Genomic DNA, 19,218 nt, shown 5'->3' on the forward strand with positions numbered 1-19,218 from the left:
GCAGCTGCTGCTGCCAAGCTGGCTGTCCCACTCTATTAGGGGGTGAGGTAACGGTATGTTGGAGACCACCCAGTGTGAAGACTGGTTCAGCTGCCCCCGTCGCCCATCAGTTAAGACCACCCCTGTCCATACACACTTCCATAATTTCTGTGTATCCACTGGGCACTGCCTGCAGAGGATGAGAAAACACAGAAAATCAGTATGTCACTGCAAGACTAACAAATTCCCCTGAAGAAGCCTGTTGGTGAAATGCACTGGGAAAGGGTTCTTCAGCATTTCCTTTTCTGGCATGTTCTAGAATTACTTCTTTCAGTCGAGCATCCCAAGGAAATTTGATGCCAGAGGAAGAAAATCATGGCATTTGCTGATTGTGAATGTGTATACTAAGTAATTTATTATTTCCCTCTATTCAGTAATGCTGAGGTGTAGCATTGTGATTATGCCCAGTGGGATCAGGTGGGCTGTTAGGTAGCTGCTGCCTTAGCTCCCCCTAAGCTGTGGAGTCTTGTGGGCAAAAATTCTACTTTGTGAGCTAGTGGCATTAAAGTTGTGAGCAAGCCATTTGGCTACTGCATCAATTAATTTGCTCTGAAGCCATCCTTCCTGAGCTAAGGCAAAAATGTGTGAGCCGGAGGCTAAAAAACTACGAGCTAGCTCACACCCACTCAGCTTAGAGGGACCACTGCCTGCTGCTGACTTTATCCATCTCTTTGCTTCACACAGGTACATTCAAGGGGCTTCATCTCCGAAGGACATGGTGATCATTGTGGATGTGTAAGTGCCCCTGGCAAGAAGCCTGTGGCAAACCTTTTTCCCATCTGTTTTTACTGTTTTTCCATAGTCAGCTACTTTCAGTGACATATTTGTCTGTTCTGTCCAAAGGCCCAAATTTATCATGTAGTTTTATCATGTCCCAGTAGAAAAGCTGCTACATTTCAAAGGCATGAAGGGAGCTGATTTGTATGTATGTTACTGTGCATGGTATTCACCTCCACAACAAAGGAAAGATCCCAAAAAGGAAAGAGAGACAGTGGTAGAGAGACTTGATTTCTCCCTCAGATCTTGTAGTAACTGGCCTGGCAACAACAGCTATGTCTTTTCTTCCTTGACAGGAGTGGCAGTGTTAGTGGTCTAACGCTGAAGCTAATGAAGACATCCGTGTACGACATGCTGGACACACTCTCCGATGACGACTATGTTAATGTGGCTTCAGTAAGTACCCAACCTGTGAACAGAGGAAGAACAAGAGATAGATTGCAGAGGTGGAAGGAAAGGAGGTGTCCTGTGGCATACACTTCCTTCTTCTCCTACATATCTCTTTCTTCCCCTGTTACTCTTGTCTTAGTCTTCCTTCCTTAACCCAGTCACTAAAAACATAATAGGAATGAGAATTTTGTTAATTTGGGTGGGGTGTGTAAAATAAGAAAATATGCAGATTTCTACAATGTATTCCAAAACTGGTCCTGATTTTCAAGGTACAAACTTTGGAATTAAAGGGGGAAAACAGACTTCTAGGCATCTTCTCTTGATTATAGATTCCAGTTGTAAGAGAAGGATTTGGCTCCTATTGCATTGTGCTTAAGTTCCTCACTATATGCATTCTGACTTAGTTATAAATGGCAATGAACAGTATATATTGTTGTTTAGGAAAGAGGTAAATTGAGTGGCACTAATTATACTGTAACCTTTCTTTACTGCCAGCCGTCACACTGTGGTGTTATGCAGATAGTCTGTATAGGCAACTAACCTCAGTGCTCCTCAGTGCTAAGTGACTGTGGATCACTTAGATGCTAAATAACTGCGTAACTGAGCTGAGAGCTGTGTGTACAAGTCTATAAGGCATTGTTACACAGTAATTTCTATGTTCTGTACTTTTAAGTGCCTCTAATTGCAGACTTTTTCTTTACTGCAAAAGATCCAAAAGTGGCAGTAAAGATGCATGTGGGGGGCTGCAGGATAATTAAAGGGCGAGATATGCTTTGACATTGCTGCAGCACACCATTGTTCCAAATATGGGTTTGGATGGTCAGGACGGTCAGGACATTTGTATCTGAGTAAAAGGAGGGCAAAGGTGTTATATCAGCTTCTCCCTTCTCTGCTTCTCATTTGGAGAAATCTTCTTGTGCTTGGTATTTGCCAGGGAAGAGCAGATTTCTTAGGGTTGCCAGCCTCCAGGTGGGGCCTGGGGATCTCCGGCTTTTACAACTGATCTCCAGCTGACAGAGATCAGCTCTCCTTGAGAAAATGGTTACTTTGAAGGGTGGACTCTATGGCATTGTACCATGCTGAGGCCCCTCCCCTCCTCAAACCCTGCCCTCTCCTGGATCCACCCCCAAAGAATACTTGATTTTCCAACCCAGACCTGGCAACCCTATGATTCCTTCAGCTGCATACCATTCTTGCTCCATAGTTCCAAAAGAAAGGGGATTTTGAGGAAATTGATAATGATTCCCTGCTAAAGAAAGGTTTCATTTTTAAAAGTTTATGTTTTTAAAATGAAAGAAACGGCTTCCCCCTGCCTTCTCAGAGTAGTTCAGCACAGTACTCTTGTACAAAAGAAAAACAGCAGACTTTCGAAACAACCCCCCTGTGAGCTAAACGAAACACGAAATATTTTTCCAGTGCCCAATAGTTTGAGGAGGGTGTGTTGTTTTTGTGTTTTTATGCTGCAGAGCAGGGTTCCCCAACATAGCGCCCATGGGTGCCATGGCTAGGGTTGCCAAGTTGAAAAATCGCCGCAGCGGGGGACTTTCGTCCAGTGACTGGTGCGCGCACATGTCACCCGGAAGTGACGTTAGGACGCCGGGCACGCTGGGGGCAGGGCCACGACCATCCAAGGGAACACCATAGAGTTTTCTGTCAGATGACCGTGGCCCCGCCCCCAGCGTGCCCGGTGTGGTCGTGTCACTTTCGGGTGATGCGCATGTTGGGGTGGGGCTCCCCCCGGGTCTGGATCCGCCAGCGGCGGGGAACGGGCCTCTGGGGCAGTGGTTTCCCCGCCCCCCAGGGGGACTTGGGAAGCCTAGCCATAGCAGCCACCGACACCTTTTCTGGTGCCCACCAAGTGTTTTTAGAAAGTGAGTGTGGCCAGGTGGGTATTATGCCCAGGAAAGCTTCTGATCAGCCACTGGAGATTTGACTGGCTGTACAGATTTTTAAAGACATTGTTTGGGCAGCAACTGCCACCACAGCACAAGAATCTTCATGGTGTGACTGAAGGGAAACTCTGGCAACCATTTTGTGGCTACACCCACCATGCTATGTCAGAATTCCAAATCTGCCCACAGAATGAAAAAGGTTGGAGTTCCCTACAACAGAGAAACACAAATGTGCTCTTTTGCAATATAAAGCAAAAACACCCATCCAAAATTAACCCTTTGTTTGCTGAAAGTATTACTGTTTCAGAGCACAAGGGCTTAATTTTGAGCATGTTTCTATTATTATTGTATGTGTGTTTCATTAAAAAAAGGAAATAAATATTTTTTGGCATACAAATTTACTTTTTGAAGAGGTTAGTTTTTATTTTTATTTCATTTCTATGTATTTCTTTTTTAAAAACCTCTTTTTGCAAATTCCAGAAATATAACTCTGGAAAAACCCAGATTACGCAATGAATGAGTTCTGCTCCACAAATATTTCTAATATGGAACCCCAAAATCGAGAGAGACATTTGGCAAGATTCTCCCTAATATTTTCTCCATCGCTTATATTCAAGGAGAATGTGTTTGTGATGCATGCTAGGCAGACTGGTTAACTTTTCAGCATCCAGATGGCCACAGGTTCATAGATCAAGATGGGTAGTCGTGTTAGTCTATCTGTAGCAGTAGAGATCTTGCCAAATGTATTTCTAGATTTTGGGGTTCCATATTAGATTTTCCTTGATGGTTCAGTGACATCTCCCCATGATGTCTCAATTTGATTATCAAACCTATTTTGACTGTTGGCCATTGCTTTGTACTTTTAACTTTTCCATAGAAAACTATTCAGGTATACATTCTATTTCAAATCTCACTCCAGTTGTTCACAAATAATATAGCTTTGTTTCCACAGTAATGCAGCACTTTTAAGTTCCTTTAGCCTGAGGAATACTTACCACTTTGGTCTATCAAGACAGTCAATCCAATTAAATATATCAACTGAACCATACTTGACTGTATTTGCCTTTTCTGCATAACACATACCACAAACCCCTCTGCTCCTGTCATTCCTGAATCACTTGCATACATTTGGTTGAAGCAAATGCCTCACACAGAAAGTCACTGAGGACTGATGTACAGTCTGTTAATAGTCACGTATTTTGGTGTAATATAACAAAATGATGTTGAAAGCCCAGTGTCCCTAGACAGGTTGCTCTTTTAGTTCATTCTCCTTCATAATGGCTCGCCAGTACCATGTTGGGAAAGCATTCAGTGCATGTGACATTTGCTCAGATTTTCTTCCATTCAGTCTGTGTGGTTCATCAAAAGGTGTAATGGTACTGGGAAGGGGTAGAAAAAGGCAGAATGGCCAACAACTCAGGAGCGAGGGAGGCATTTCACTGATAGGTGAACTGCATAATCAACAACCCTGATCTCTGGGGTTTATGTGGAGCTCCAATGCCTGCTCTTAACACTTAACAGCCTCCAGGAGTTAAATAACCACTTCTCTAGAAAATGAGTTCTGAAAGCATCTCAGACCAAAATGCCACATCAGCCCTGTGAAAATAAGTGTGATCTTTATTTTGCTTTATTTATTTCTTTGTATAATGGGAAAGAAGAGGGAGATGCCTGGCAGAGGCAATGGCCTCTGCCTCGTGCAGTTCCTGCAGCCAAATTTACCATTTCTGTCACCTTTCCTTTTCCTGCACTCCAGACTGTTCTCTGCCTTTGATCGATTGCAAATGACAAAACACACCTGCAAGAAATAAATTACATCCTTCCACTGCCATTTCCCCCATGCCAGCTTTAACAGACTACTCTGTTTGTGAGAGATGTTCATTGTAGTGAGGGCTAAGGAGATGATGGCAAGGAAAGAGAAGGGAAGACTTTGGCAGAGAGGCAGACAGTCACGTCAGGTTAGCTAGCGTCAGAGGTCATGCTTCTTGGTGGACCTGCGGTAACGTTGGCCAAACAGCCCTGAATAATTTTGGTTTCCCAAACAAACAACATGTAGACTGAAATACGAGAAATTAGCAGAGTGGGTTTCTTGTAATTCGTGGTATAAGTGAGGGTACTTCACTTTTAACTCATAAATGATCCAGCCTAGTTTGCAAAAATATGGATTTTTTTTCCCCCTTGGACACTGGTATAGCTCCCTTTCTGCCCACTGTTGTAAGAAATAGATTAAAATTCACAGATCCTTCCAAGAATTTTAAGGACTCAAGGAACACACTTTCCCCCCCTCTCACACACATACCCATCACTATGGCCCTTGATGGACACATTGAGAAATATATCCAGGATACATACCAGACCAAATGGAACTAGAAAAGTCCATGTGGCATAATGGACAGAGAGTTGGATGTGGATTTGGGCGTTCCAGGCTCAATTTGCTGTTCAGCCATGAAGCTCACCTGGAGGCCTTGTACAGTTCACTGTGCCATCACAGCCTCATAGGATTGTCATGAGGCCCACACATATAACCCTGAGTTCCTTGGAAGAAAATCAGGTTAAATTGTGATAGAGAACATGTTTTCACTGTATATGCTGCCAATCAATGTCCCTTTGGGCTATAATATCTTCCTTCTAAAAGACAGGTCAGTCACAAGCAAAACAGCAACCACCCAGGATTTAATTCTGGATGAGAAAGCTGACCTGGCAGCTATCACTTGGAGATGGGGGAGGAGTTAACCTTTCCCAGCTGTGCTCCCCAGGATACCCAGTGATGCATCAGAATCAGTCTAGTGGGCTGGTTTGAAGAGTCCATACCTGATGTTGGGACTGCAAGACAGGATTGGGATTCTGTTGCTGTGCCATCCACCCTGCTGCCCATCTGTTTCCCTGTCTAAGCTGGTGGAGGTGGGTTCAGGGATGGTGTTGAAGACTTCTAGGCTGGTTGTTTTGGAAGACTTCAGTATCCATGCTGAGGCTACCTTGTCAAGAACAGCTCAGGATTTCATGGTCTCCAGTTTCCACTCTCAGGAAATATCAAGCCCACATACTGTGTAGGTCACACTCTTGATCTGGTGTTTCCCTGTGGGAAGAAAGAAGATGATCTGAAACTGGGGAATTGAAGATGGCCCCCTTGTCACAGGCAAATCACTACCCGTAGGGGTTTTGACTCACAGGAATATCAAGACCCCACAGGGATGGGGGATCAATTAAGATGATATACCCCTGCAGCCTGATGGACCTGACTGGTTTTCAGGTGAGTTTTTGTTGTTGTTGTTGTTGTTGACATGGTTGGTACTTTAGTCAATGGAATGAGGAAATGACCTGGGCGATTGACAGAATTGCTCCCATGCACCTTTTCTCAGGTCTAAGAGCCCAGGCAGCCCCTTCATTCACTGACAGGCTGCAAATGATGAAAAGACAAAGGAGATGGCTAGAGCAAGAATGGAGAAAGGCTCATGACAAATCTGACAAGGCATCGGCTGGAGCTCATTTTAAAGCCTACACTGTGGTGTTGATGGCAGCAAAGAAACTATATTTACCTACCACCATTGCAACTGCATGTTGTAGATCTGCTGAGCTTTTCCAGTTGGTCAGGGGCCTATTGGGAAGAGGTGGACTGCTCTGCAGCCTACTACAAACATTTTGCTCAGCACTTTCCAGATAAAATATCTCTCATCTGTTCCAACTTGGACTCACATTAGCAGTGAAGGAATTGGATGGTTCCAGGGTGCAGAATTGTCCAGTTGTGTGGGATACCCTTTCAGCTTGTCCAGTCTGAGAATGCAGATGGAATTCTTGGAGGTTTGTGCCCTGCACCTGCTTGTGTGATCCATGCCCTTCCAGGCTGTTGGACAGAAGACAGGAAATGTCTGCTTGAGAAAGGGGTGATCACCCCTGCCTTGAAGAGGGCAGTGGTGCATCCATTTCTAAAGCAACCTACTCTGGACATAGAAGAGCTGGTAGCTATCATCCAGTCTCAAAATATACCATTCTTGAGCAAGGCAATTGAATGAGCAGTAACTGGGCAATTTCAGGGGATTGTTTAGATACATTCCAATCTGGTGTCTAGACTGCTTATGAGGCTGAAATGGCCTTGGTTACCCCAGTGGATGACCTGAGCCCAGACATGGACAGGATTGTGTGACTCTGTTAATTCTTCTGTGCCTCTCAGCAGCTTTTGATACCATCAGTCATGGTATCCTTCTGGCCCTCCTTTCTGGAGTTGGAACTGGAAGGCAGCATTTTGTGATGGTTTTGATCCTACCGTAAAGGTAGGTTTCAGAGTGTGCTACTGTGGGACTGCTGCTTGACCCCTTGGACTCTGTCCTGTGAGGTCCTGCAAGGTTCCATCAGGTCCCCTTTAACATCTATGTGAAGCCACTGGGAGAGGACATCCAGATATTTGGGCTGACACGCCATCTATATGCAGATGACACTTAGCTCTATCTCATGCTTCCAGCAGATCTCAGTGATGTTGTGAAAACTGTAAACAGGTGTCTGGAGGAAGTTTTGGAATATATGAGGGCTAACAAGCACGTTAGCAACCAAGAAGATTTTTTGGGGGTAAGAGCTTTCAAGAATCAAAGATCCCTTCATCAGATACAAGCAGGGATGGAGGTCTATGAGTCTTTATATCCCAGTCTGAAGGCAGGTGGGCTGTTGCAAAGAAAGGAGTCATGATGCAGAAGTACAATGTAAAATGTAATTAGCTTGATTAAAGGATGGGAGAAATGCTTAGGGGCAGAAAATTGGCAACTGTAGTGAGATAAGAATCCTGTGTCTCTATTCATCCCTGGGGAGGGTACATTGTTCAGAGTTTGTGAATGAACTCAAGTTCATCAATTGCACATTGCAATCTCCCCTTGAAACTTTCTTTGTTTGCCACTCTTGCCACTCTTTGGTCAGCAATGGGAAGTCCTAGAAGATTAAAATGTTCTCCCACTGGTTTTGAATGTTGTGATTTTTGGTGTCAGATTTATGAAAAAGAATAATGAACTGTAGCAGGGCAGAGGAATCATGTGGAAGTGTCACAGAGCAGAACAGAAAAAAGAGAAATGTGATGAAGGAAGGCAGATTAGGACAGGGAAAATGAGGAGGGAGAAAAGAAAGGAGAGGGATGTGTATCATGGATCATGAGGATGAGAACAGAAATTGTGTGTAGAGAAGAAAGGAGAGGAGAATCAGTGGGGATCGACTGCCTTCTTCTCCCCATCCTGGGAGCAAGTAGGAAAGGAGCAGTCAGCTGGTCCTGGTGGGCTCCTGTTCATGGGTACCATTTGCCAGGTGGAAGTGCTAGTGGTGCCCATGACCAAAATATGCCATGTACATGTTCTGGACCTTTAAATTCCTGCCTACCACACACCTGATTGGTGCCTGGGGACAGGGAGCAAGCCATTCCACTATGGGTGCTGCCCACAAGCTGGCAGCCCCCATGACTGCCTGCTCTCCGTTAAGAACAGAAAATGGTGGCTTTCTGGCCGGTTAACTGAGCACTGTTATCTACCGTACCTAAAAGAGCCAACATGACTTCCTCCAACAAGGAGATCCCAGCTTTCCCCAATGTTGTACTTGTGATAATCTTTGTATTACTAATAATTTAAACAATGAATTAGTATCCAGTTCTGCCCCTCCCCCATGTTCTGTGGGCTGTCTGCCTTGTTTTTCAACAATAAAAGACTGCTTCTATGTTTATTCAATTAAATGCTCATTTGGTGTGTGACTTTTAAAGAAATCATATCTTTTTAAAGTTAAAAACTTGCTTCAGGGAGATTGGGAAAGTGGGATTTGTGATATCACAGGTGTCAGTCAATCAGTGTTATGCACAGCTGGCTTCTGCAAACTGGTTTCTCCTGGAGAGAAGATTGAACTTCTGAAAAAAATGGGCTCAGAATTATACATGTCTCACTGCAGCCTGCATTTGCAGAACCTTGGAGGAGAGGGACACCGGTAATGGTATCTGCACAAAGCATCCAAACAGCTAACAACATCCCTAGCAAAAGTGTTTGTTTTTGTGGGTTGCTTCATTTGTCAGGCAACGTCCCTTCTGAGGCCAGAATGCTGTTTTTATGCCCTGTTGTTCTGAAGAGAATTGGGTAGGCCCACAGAAAGAAACGGGGAGCTGCGGTGGCTCAAGTGGTTAAGATGCTGAACTGCAGGCTGTGGAAGGTCGGTAGTTCAGCAGTTCGAGACCCGAGTGTGCCGCATAATGGAGTGAGCTCCTGTCTCTAGTTCCAGCTCCTGCCAACCTAGCAGTTCGAAAGCAAGAAATTGCAAGTAGATAAATAGGTACCACTTCAGTGGGAAGGTAACAGCGTTCTGTGCGCCTTGGTATTTAGTCATGCCGGCCACATGACCACGGAAATGTCTTCAGACAGCGCTGGCTCTTCGGCTTTGAAACGGAGATGAGGACCGCAACCCTAAAGTCGGACTCGACTAGCTTTCGAGCAAGGGAACCTTTACCTTTTTACAGAAAGTCTGACTGGATGGATCAGCAGAAAGCAACATCTGTTGATACAGCTCCTTATTTATCTATTCACATTCCCAGCTTCCACCCCACAATGAACTGCTTCTCCTTCCCATGGGTTGTTTCCTTCCCCAGCTAATATTACAGAGAATGCCAATGCAAAGTTCAGGCTTCCCTAGGATTCTGCTCAGCAGAAATGGCACATCAGCTGTCAAACAGTATCACATCAGCTACTCAAATGATTCCAAAATAAAATCCTAATCCTCTGGGGGACAGATCGAAGGAACACAAGGCCTGCATGCATCAGTGAAGAGGGCAGCAAGACTAAAGGGCCGGGAATGTCAAGTAAAGAAAAGAAGTAACTAGTTCTGGAACTTTTACTGTTAATTTAGTTTATTTATTTATTACAACATTTCTATCCTGCGTTTCCCTGTGACTCAAGGTGGCTACTACAAGGGGCAAGAACAGTTTCAGGGGCAAGAATAAATTCTTCTACACTATCCAGTGATCAGACGTATCACTCTGTCTTATCCTTCCCCAACCATCAGACAGAATCTGACCATTCTTAGTTACTGACTAAGTGCCTGCCTAAACCCACCTTTCAAATGCATATATATTTACGTGTTCATGTTTGTATTTTTATGAGAAGACTTCTGATCTCCAAATGGCTGCTGTGCTTTTTGCAAACCAGTTACTGAGCAATGTTCTCATTACCCTGGCAATGCTATTTGGCTAGTTAGGCATCTAGTTATATGCCTGAAACAAGGGTCTTTCACTTCTTTTTAAGATCATTTTGCAAAACCGGTGACAGCTACAGGGAAGAGGAAAGAAAGTAGCTTCTAGCTTCACCTCTGCCTGCTCAAGAAAGTCCCATGATGAGCATTTACTGCATTACTATTATGATGGTTATTGATTGGTTTACCTTGCACCAGAAGCATGCTGGGTTTTTGACAGCCGGGTAAAAAGCAGTACTGGACAATGTGCAGATGAAAAAGAAAGGAGCCAAATGACAAAAAGGCCAGCCTGTTCAGAGAACTGGGTTTCATCAGTTTCAGTTTTTATCCTTTCTAAATCAGTTCATTCATAATTATTGAGTTGCTAAAAACATACTGGCCTGTTGTTTTTTTAAAGGAGTCAGAACTCTAGAAGAGGACTAACACCTTGGCTACAATAAATTGCACTATGCAGGAGTAATTTTCAAAGTGCTGTCTTCTCTTCAGTACTTTTCCTCTTGAGAGCAAGAGAACTTTTGGCACTTGAGAATGGTGGGGATGGAGATTCATAAACAACAGTTTACCAAGCTATGAGGATGAAGAGGTACAAGGCAAAGGTATAAAGGGCATTAAACACTATGAGAAGCTAGAAAGCCAGTGGAGGGACTGAAAGGGGGAAACCCATGGCCTGAATGTGCCAGGTACAAAACTGCACCAGTAGCCCCTTGACCTCATACCTCAGGACTGAGCAGACTGTAGAGCAGGCCTCTGGGCCTCCAGGGCTTGTATCCAGCAGTGGAGAGTCCCAGGCAAGAACCCTTTCAATCATCATCATCAAGTTTATTGTATTAGCCATTGGCCATAACAAAGCATAAATACAAACACCCCTTTCAATCAAATAAAGCTTTATTGAAAACATACATGTACACGAAGCTCATTCATGCTTCACACTCACCCCACCGTTAGGTCTGCCAAACCTAGTTGCGTGCAAGGACTGTCTGAACAGGCTGCTGAGCCAGGAGAGTGCTGTTGGTGATGGAGAGCAGTACTCTGCCTGGTCCATCTTTATCCCCTTCTTTTGTAGGGCTGATGATATCACAGCATCTCTTGCCTTTCTGTGCCTTTTTCATCTCTTTTGCCCTTCCCCCTCACTCTCCAAAATGCAGGTGCACCCAGGTCTGACTGGCATCTTTGTCAGTCTCTGCCAGGCTTATTGACCCCGGGCTCCTTGTCCGCTGTTTCAGGGCCACTACCCTTTCTCTCACAACACCATTTGGTGTGTGTGTGTGAAGGAAAAGGCTAACGGCATGGAGAGGTTCAAGTGGGTATCGTGTGCAATGTTCCCTCTAAGTTGTGGAGTCTTGTGAGCAGAAATTCTACTTTGTGAGCTACTGGTATTAATGTTGTGAGCGAGCAATTTGGCAACTGCATAAATTAGTTTGCTCTGGAGCCATCTTTCCTGAGCTAAGACAAAAATCTGTGAGCTGGATGCTAAAAAATGGTGAGCTAGCTCACACTAACTCAGCTTAGAGGGAACACTGATCGTGTGTATCAGGATGGCACGGGACAGTTTGTTTCAGAGCTGTGGGGCAGCCTTTATCTTCAGCCTAGACTTCTGCTGTCCGCGCGCACATGCACTTACAAGCATTCTGTCTCTGAACAGAGTTTAGGAAATCTGAAGCAAAAGTTGCTCAATACACAGAAAGTTTCAGAACGGTTGCAATTGCAAAATAGTTGTTTCTTGGTCCTGTGGACGTAGATGCAGAAATGTAATCATTTAACAAAGTGTCTCATTGAGCATAATAAACCAGCAGCCAGTATTATATAAGGAATCTATATTCCATATCTGACAAATGAGAAGAGGCAATGAATCATTTGGCATTGTGCACTAAAGGTCTTACCAGTGGGACAGAAAGGAAAGATAGACTTTGTGATGTAGTACAAAGTAAAGCTACATGTGTGAATGGCAGATTGAATGAATAGCTGCTATGATCTGGGGCTCCTTTTGGCCATCTTGAACAACTAATACCACCCACCACCAGCTGAATGCAAGTTTGGATTGATCTTGCACAGGCATTGGCGGGCACAGCCAAGAAGCTATTTCCATGGGTTAAAACGTCTCTGTCCATGCTAGGAGTTAGCAGTCTTAACCACAGCAAGTGACCCCAGAAGCAATGGACTGGTAGCTAGCCTGGTGAGTTGCCTTAACTTTTTTTCAGTGCAGACTACCAAGGTGGAGTTCAAGGTGTTCTTATCCCTGATGTTGGCCCCTCTGGCATTAACGGTTTATTTTCCACAGTGCAAGAAGGCAGGGCTCAAGCTTACTTAGCCTTTGCCTTGGAAATTCTCAAACCTAGTCCCAAATGAATGTGGTTGGTTGTGGTTATCAGCAGTTAGAGTCTGGGAAAGCAGTGGTCATAAACATCAAGGTATAATCTTTGTTATTATTTACTGTTTGTGAGCTGATCTCTAGCACTGAAAATCTGTTCAAAGGCTGTATAATTTAAGTCATTGCTTAAATGACTTCATTCCTCTTCCTCATTGATAAAAGTTTTGCAACCCTCTTTCTCTCTGCGCCTCAAGAAAGGCATAGTAGGAACAAAATGAAGAGTTCCATCATTCTCCGCATCATGTGCCTGCTGTCTGGCAAGGAACATGCCTGTGCTAATTAACGAGTCTAGCCTCGTTACTTTTGCTGGATCACTGCCTCCTAAATGAATGTTCCGTATTTCCAGCAAACTAAGCCATAAGCAAAAGCGAGTGCTGTCTCGCTTCACCCGCCTGACCAAACTCTCAGAATAAAAAGTCAGCCTTCTCCTTACAGGAGCTCAGCACAGGGCATTCGCTTTACTGGGCCTGTGACCTTGTGATAAGGCACTGGAATGTCCTGCAGAAAACATGCCTAGAGGTGTTCAGGTAATCACAGCTTTCTCTCTCAACAAATTCATTCCGTTCGCAGTCACACACTGAGGGAAAAGATCGCATCATTCCATTAAAGTCAATGAACTCCTCTGCAGTCTATACCCCTGCAGAACTGGGAGCAGAATTCAGCCTTGTCAATAAGAAGGCCCCGACCTTCAGTAAAGAACTTATTTACTTCAGCCATCAATCCTCCTCATGGTTTTTATCCACATGTTTTTGTTTCCCCTTCTTTCCTTGTACATTTGGGACAATGAACTATGAAGGATAAATTTGCAGGGAGCAGGGGTAGGAGGGCCACAAACACCTTCTCCGGGCCTTGAGTTCCTTCTTTCACACCAACTCATGTCCATGCCAGGCTGAACGCTACTACAAGCCTTTATCATGGTCCCCTTTAGATAGCCCATAGTGGGCTTAACTATGCTATGAATTTCATTTTACCACTGTAATTGTCATGGCTTCCCTCCAAAGAATCCTGTGAACTGGAGCTTGGAGGAGTACTGAGAGAAGTCCATTAGAGATCCTAAACTCCTCCCCCGCCCACCCCGCAGAACTAACAATAGTTTCCAGGGTCCCTAGGAAAGAGAATAACTTTAGATCCATAGCGTTAATATGCTCAGCGAGACAAAAAAAAAAAAAGCTGGCGGTTCTTGGAGAAGCATGAGTGCTGACTAGTCCCTCCCCAAGAACTGGGGGCCTCTGCATGTTATCAAGGCATCATCTGAGGAAGACTATCACTCCCCTATCAAGTATGGGGTTTTGAGGAGCACAGTCTATGTCCTTATCACCATATTTGCTTATACCTCACTTTTCTCCTCATTGGCAACTAGGGTGGCAACTCTCAGCTGGCAACCCCTGGGAGCTTTGGAGTTTGGGGCAAGGTGCCGTGTAAGGCTGCCTTGTCACTTCTGGTGGTGTAACCAGAAGTGATGTGATACATCTCTGTGATGCTCCAGCAATCCCCCAGAACACTATGGGAAACCCTCAGAGTTGGAGGGGTTTGGTTTTTTTTTTTTTTTGCTGCAGTGATGTATGCGATCACTTCTGGTTACAAAACTGTAACTCTTTCATCCACAATTTCTTCCACTGCTTCAGCAGAGGCGGGGGCTGGAGGTCTCCAGCAATAGCAGGAGACTAGGTACCCCTATTAGGGACACATAGTGCCTTACAACATTCCCCCTTTCTCCATTTTATCCTCACAACAGATAGGTTAGGAGAAGAGAGTTTGACAGGCCCAAGGTAACTCAGCAAGCTTGCATGGCAGAGTAGGGGTTCGAAGCTAGGCCTTTCAGATTCTAGTCAGAGTCTGTAACCGCACACCACTCTCACACACATCCCAACCTACCCGATCCCTTTCTCCCACCTCACAAGCTGGCTTTTGCTTAAAATAAGGACAGCAACATTGTCAACTGGAAAGGTGTGGTATATATGCTAGAAGAGGGGTGTCAAACCTAAGGCATGGGGGCCAGAAGCAGCCCATCTAGGGCTCTTGTGCGGCCTGCAAGCAACTAGTGCAAGGGAGGGAACAGGAGACTGCCGGGGGGGGGCTGAGTGGGCAGAGTCACTCTGATTGTGTCATTTGTACAGTGGCAACCTCATCTGCAGCAGTCAAACAGTGTGAGTGTGTATGCCCTGTGCTGCACCGCTGGCTCTCCAATCTGCCCATATGGGTTTTCCTCTGCACCCCCCCCCCAGCCCACGGGGTCTTGCAGTGAGGATACAACTACTCAGAGCTTACCGGCTGCTGTCCTTTATACAGTTTATATCTCCAGTACCTGGCATTACGTTTTATGACACACATGGCCAGGCCAAGTGACATTTATGTCAGATCCGGCCCTCGTAGCAAGTGAGTTCGACACCTCTGTGCTAGAATGTATGTGCTCTTTTCTGACTCTCAGATGCTGTCAACATTCTATACTCCTGGAATTTATTCAGTCGCCAACAGGCTGGGTCTTTTGAGGGGGGAGGGATGTCTTTTTCTTTTTGGTTAATTAATAGAGTCTGCATAGCTGGGGAGGCCCCAAGTATGTAAAGTTCCCCATCTTGTCTCTGAGTGGCCTGATTTTGCTGCTTTTGTGATTGGCACATGGAACATGTCCGCCATCTTACTATTAGATTTAGTGAGAAACTGGATACCTTCAAGGAATCACGGAAGAGGGAGAATTTTTAAATCCCTCCAAAATCTTTTTTCCATGATTTTCTTAGCTCTCAGGGGTTTGAATAGGTTGATTTTTCCTCTCCTCTTTTACACTTTGCTGTCATCAATGTTCCATTTCTTCTGGAGTATATTCAGCCCTCACTAAGCCATTTTGAGGAGATTTTCTTTTGTTTTGGTTAATATTGAAAGTCACATTTTCTGCATACCTGGGAAGTCCTCTGAGGCAGTAAAGGCTCCAGTCTTGCATTTAGGAGGCCAACTTCTTGGGCTTTTATTATCCACACAGGAGTTTTTATCATCCACAGCCAGTTTACTGTTAGATGTAGTGATAATGATACCCTTCATATTACTTACCCCCCCCCTCAATATTTATGGATACATTATTCACTGTACACGCAAGTCTGGGGGTAGTGGATGCCATTTGTGGTTTTTATATTGTCTCTCCCCCTTCTAATACATTGCAACTCTCTGTCTTTTGCTTTCCAGTTTAACCAAAATGCACAACCTGTATCATGCTTCAAGCACTTAGTCCAAGCAAATATCCGCAACAAAAAGGTCTTCAAAGAAGATGTGGAGATAATGGTGGCCCAAGGAACTACGGATTACAAAGCAGGCTTTGAGTATGCCTTTGAGCAGCTGCAGAACGTAAGCAAAAGGTTTAAGTGGCGGGAGGGGCCTGTCAGAAAAGGAAATTTAGAATTCAAACAAGATGCTTGTAAGAAAGTGGGGGAATGGTTGGATGTGAGTGTGAAACATGCAAACAGCAGAGAAGCTTTGCATGAGGCATGTTTCATTCCAAGAACACTGATTTTCCAAATGTTTCCCCACACACGTTTTCAAATGTTAAGTAGGAAAAACATAATGGGAAGTAGTCCTTAGGATTACATCATTGGGGAAGCACCATGGCTCAGTGATATAGCATATGCTGTGTATGAAAATGGTTCCAGGTAGATGCTCTGCATGAAGACGCCCCCATTAATACTTGGCAACATCAGGTAATGCAGTATGTGAAACAAATGGCCTCTGCTTGAAACTCCAGATTGCTGCTGCCGAGCAGAGTAGACAATACTGACCTAGATAGATGAATAGTATGGCAATTTATAAGGCAGTTTCATGTCATATTTGGTGAAATGCTGCGTGAACTGAAGCCATCATCTTCATTTCTCTGACACATTAGTACAAACAAAGATGCAGTTAAGTATGAATCTAAGTTCTTCCATTCCCTGTCAGTTTAGTGGAATTTTTTTTATTAGTTGTTGTAGATTTTCTGGGCTGTATGGCCGTGGTCTTGGCACGTTTTTTGTCAGTTCTATAGGTGCTGGATTTCAGCCTACACAATATCTCCCGGTGGTATTTTCCTTAACTGGTCTTTATTGACCCTAAAGTAGCCACAGAGAGTTATTTCACTGAGCAGGATCTGTTTTGTCCACGTAGAGACATGTGTGGTGCCAGCCACAATCTTCTCACTTTGCTTTGTCTCCCTGGGCAGATTCATTCTTTCAGTCTCTCAGTTGCAGCTTTTCTCTTCACCACCTTGGAGACTTTCAGTCTTTGCTGTCAGTTTCCGCTGCCAAAAAAACCCCCACGTCTTCGGGTTGACCCCATCCCAGATCCAAGTATCTGCCAAACCATGGCTCCATTTCTACTGAAGTTGCTACACATTGGAACCACCAATACAGTTCAGAGATACTGACCCTTTCTTTTCACCCACCCTACCCTACCCCCTCCGGCCTGTCATCCATTAGCCCAGAACAATAATCTGTTCTGACATGAGTACCTGAGAAAAAGACTTTATGCCCCAGAATGTTAATGACAACTGAAGCCCCCAAATATCTTCCCACCTGCAGGTGCCAACATGTCTGACTCAGAAACCTTTGCAAACTGAGCTCAACATCTCATGCTAGCAGAGATGCTGTAATAGTTTGAAATGCTGCCACCACCACCACTACCACCACCACCACCACTCTGAAAGTGCCTTCACTTCCAGCACATAAAATAAATAAATTTCTCTGGGTGGCATAGTAGTTGCAGAGGCAAATGGGGCGATTACCATATCCACACTGTCAGCATCATTAGGATGCCTGTGCCTTGAGAAAAGGGCTGTCCTGGGGCTGTGGTGCGGTTTACATCTCCCCAGAAAAATGAGAATCTTCAGTGGCTGATTCTTAGGCTTTAATGGGAGCAGCTGCCTCTTCCATTTCATTAGTGAGTTAGCAGGGCCCATCTCAGAGGGCTCGGATCAGACGGGCTACAGTGACGTTGGGCAAAATAAAGATGAATAGCCCTATTAATCGCTGAGCGGTAATAGCCACAACATAATTTCCGTCCAGACAGTCCCTCCTTCTCTCTGTTCATCTGTACCACCTTCACCCCTGGAGAAGCAGCTAAAGAAAACAGATTTCTCACTGCCAGTTTCGTGGTATGAAGAGGGGGATGGGAGAAACTACAGCCTATTCTTAAGCACACAAACACGGTTTGGTGTGGTGTTTTTTTAAAAAAAAAACCCTCTACAATTGTGTTTGTTCAGATCTGAAACCTAACATTCCCTTCATTGGCCCTAACATATCTAAATGTCTTGAATGTTGCTTGACTTTATGGTGATTTTGGTACCTAGGTATTGCTTCTGCATAGGAAAACACGTATCTATCATATCACACACTTACTTGAGGCTTGCCTGGCACCTATCTTGCTCTCATTTAGGTAGCAGGCCAAAATATTTCTGTTTACCCATGCTTTTAATTAAGGGGTTGATGTTTTAAGTCCATTTTAATGTGGTTTTTAGTCTGGAAACTGTTATTTTAAGCTTCTTGGAGGTATGTGTTTGTGTGCTGTAGCTGGGTTTTTAATGCTGGGTTTTAATTAATAATTTTTCATTTATTTATTTCTCTCTTCTTCTTTGGAAGCTGCATCAGGCAGGTTCCCTGGAGAGACAATGTAAAAAAAAATCTGGGTCTAGGTAATCAGATAACTGGTCATGACTTCCTGCCCTTCAGTACATGATGTTGACTAATAGGCACATGCCTGTCAGATTTTTTCTGGTAGTTTTCCCCTTACATAGAGGAAGTAACTGTCCAAAACAGTCTCAGATAAACCTGATTCTAGTCTAGAAAGGACAATAGTACAGCTGCCTATTTTGATACCCATACACACACTGTCTAACTAGCTAGTATGTACAATACAATCTCAATTCCGGTGGTGGTTGTAAGTGCATTTTTTTCAGCTAAGAAGTATTAAATGCACAGAAACATTCACCATCCTATTCCTACAATTTCTTTTAGTGTAGCACCTTGTCTCTGAGTACTGCACACATTGAAATATCTGCCTCTTATTTGCAGTCCAACATCACAAGAGCCAACTGCAATAAGATGATCATGATGTTCACTGATGGAGGAGAAGACCGAGTGCAGGATGTGTTTGAGAAGTATAACTGGCCCAACAAAACGGTGAGAGTGCACCCCAAAATGGTAACAGCTGTCTTGTTGCTTCCCTTCTAGGGTCACCAGATAGGGTCACCCATTTGAAAAGCTGATACATTTATTAGTCGCTGTAGATTTTCCGGGTTGTGTGGCCGTGGTCTTGGCATTGTAGAACCTGACGTTTCGCAGCTACAGCAACTAATGAACTCCGGCTGTGAAAGCCTTCGACAACATATTGATATATTTATGCTTCTTCTAACCACTTTCATGCCAGAATATCCTGTAAAAGAGCTGACTGTGTAACTAGATGCCTGTCCTCTGGTGCTTACCACTGTGATGTGTCACAGAGAAAGAACTTTCTACCTTATGGCAGAACATTCTTCATGCTTCAGGATGTGCATTAAAACAACAGCATTGTCCAGATAAATTCTAAAGGGAGGAACTTCAGTATAAGCTG

General features: G+C 44.3%; 1 protein-coding gene across 1 annotated transcript in view; it reads left to right on the top strand.

Moving 5' to 3' along the window:
- The window catches only part of CACNA2D2 (calcium channel, voltage-dependent, alpha 2/delta subunit 2), an 871,471-nt gene that overhangs the window by 739,766 nt on the left and 112,487 nt on the right, over positions 1 to 19,218 (top strand). Inside the window, exons 9-12 of the mRNA XM_015417855.1 lie at positions 724 to 774; positions 1,113 to 1,212; positions 15,832 to 15,990; positions 18,681 to 18,788. Of these exons, the coding sequence (XP_015273341.1) occupies positions 724 to 774; positions 1,113 to 1,212; positions 15,832 to 15,990; positions 18,681 to 18,788 (418 nt within the window). The remainder of the gene's footprint in view (positions 1 to 723; positions 775 to 1,112; positions 1,213 to 15,831; positions 15,991 to 18,680; positions 18,789 to 19,218) is intronic.

The sequence above is a fragment of the Gekko japonicus genome, unplaced genomic scaffold (assembly GCF_001447785.1).
Source record: "Gekko japonicus isolate JY-2015 unplaced genomic scaffold, Gekko_japonicus_V1.1 scaffold314, whole genome shotgun sequence".
NCBI lineage: Eukaryota > Metazoa > Chordata > Lepidosauria > Squamata > Gekkonidae > Gekko > Gekko japonicus.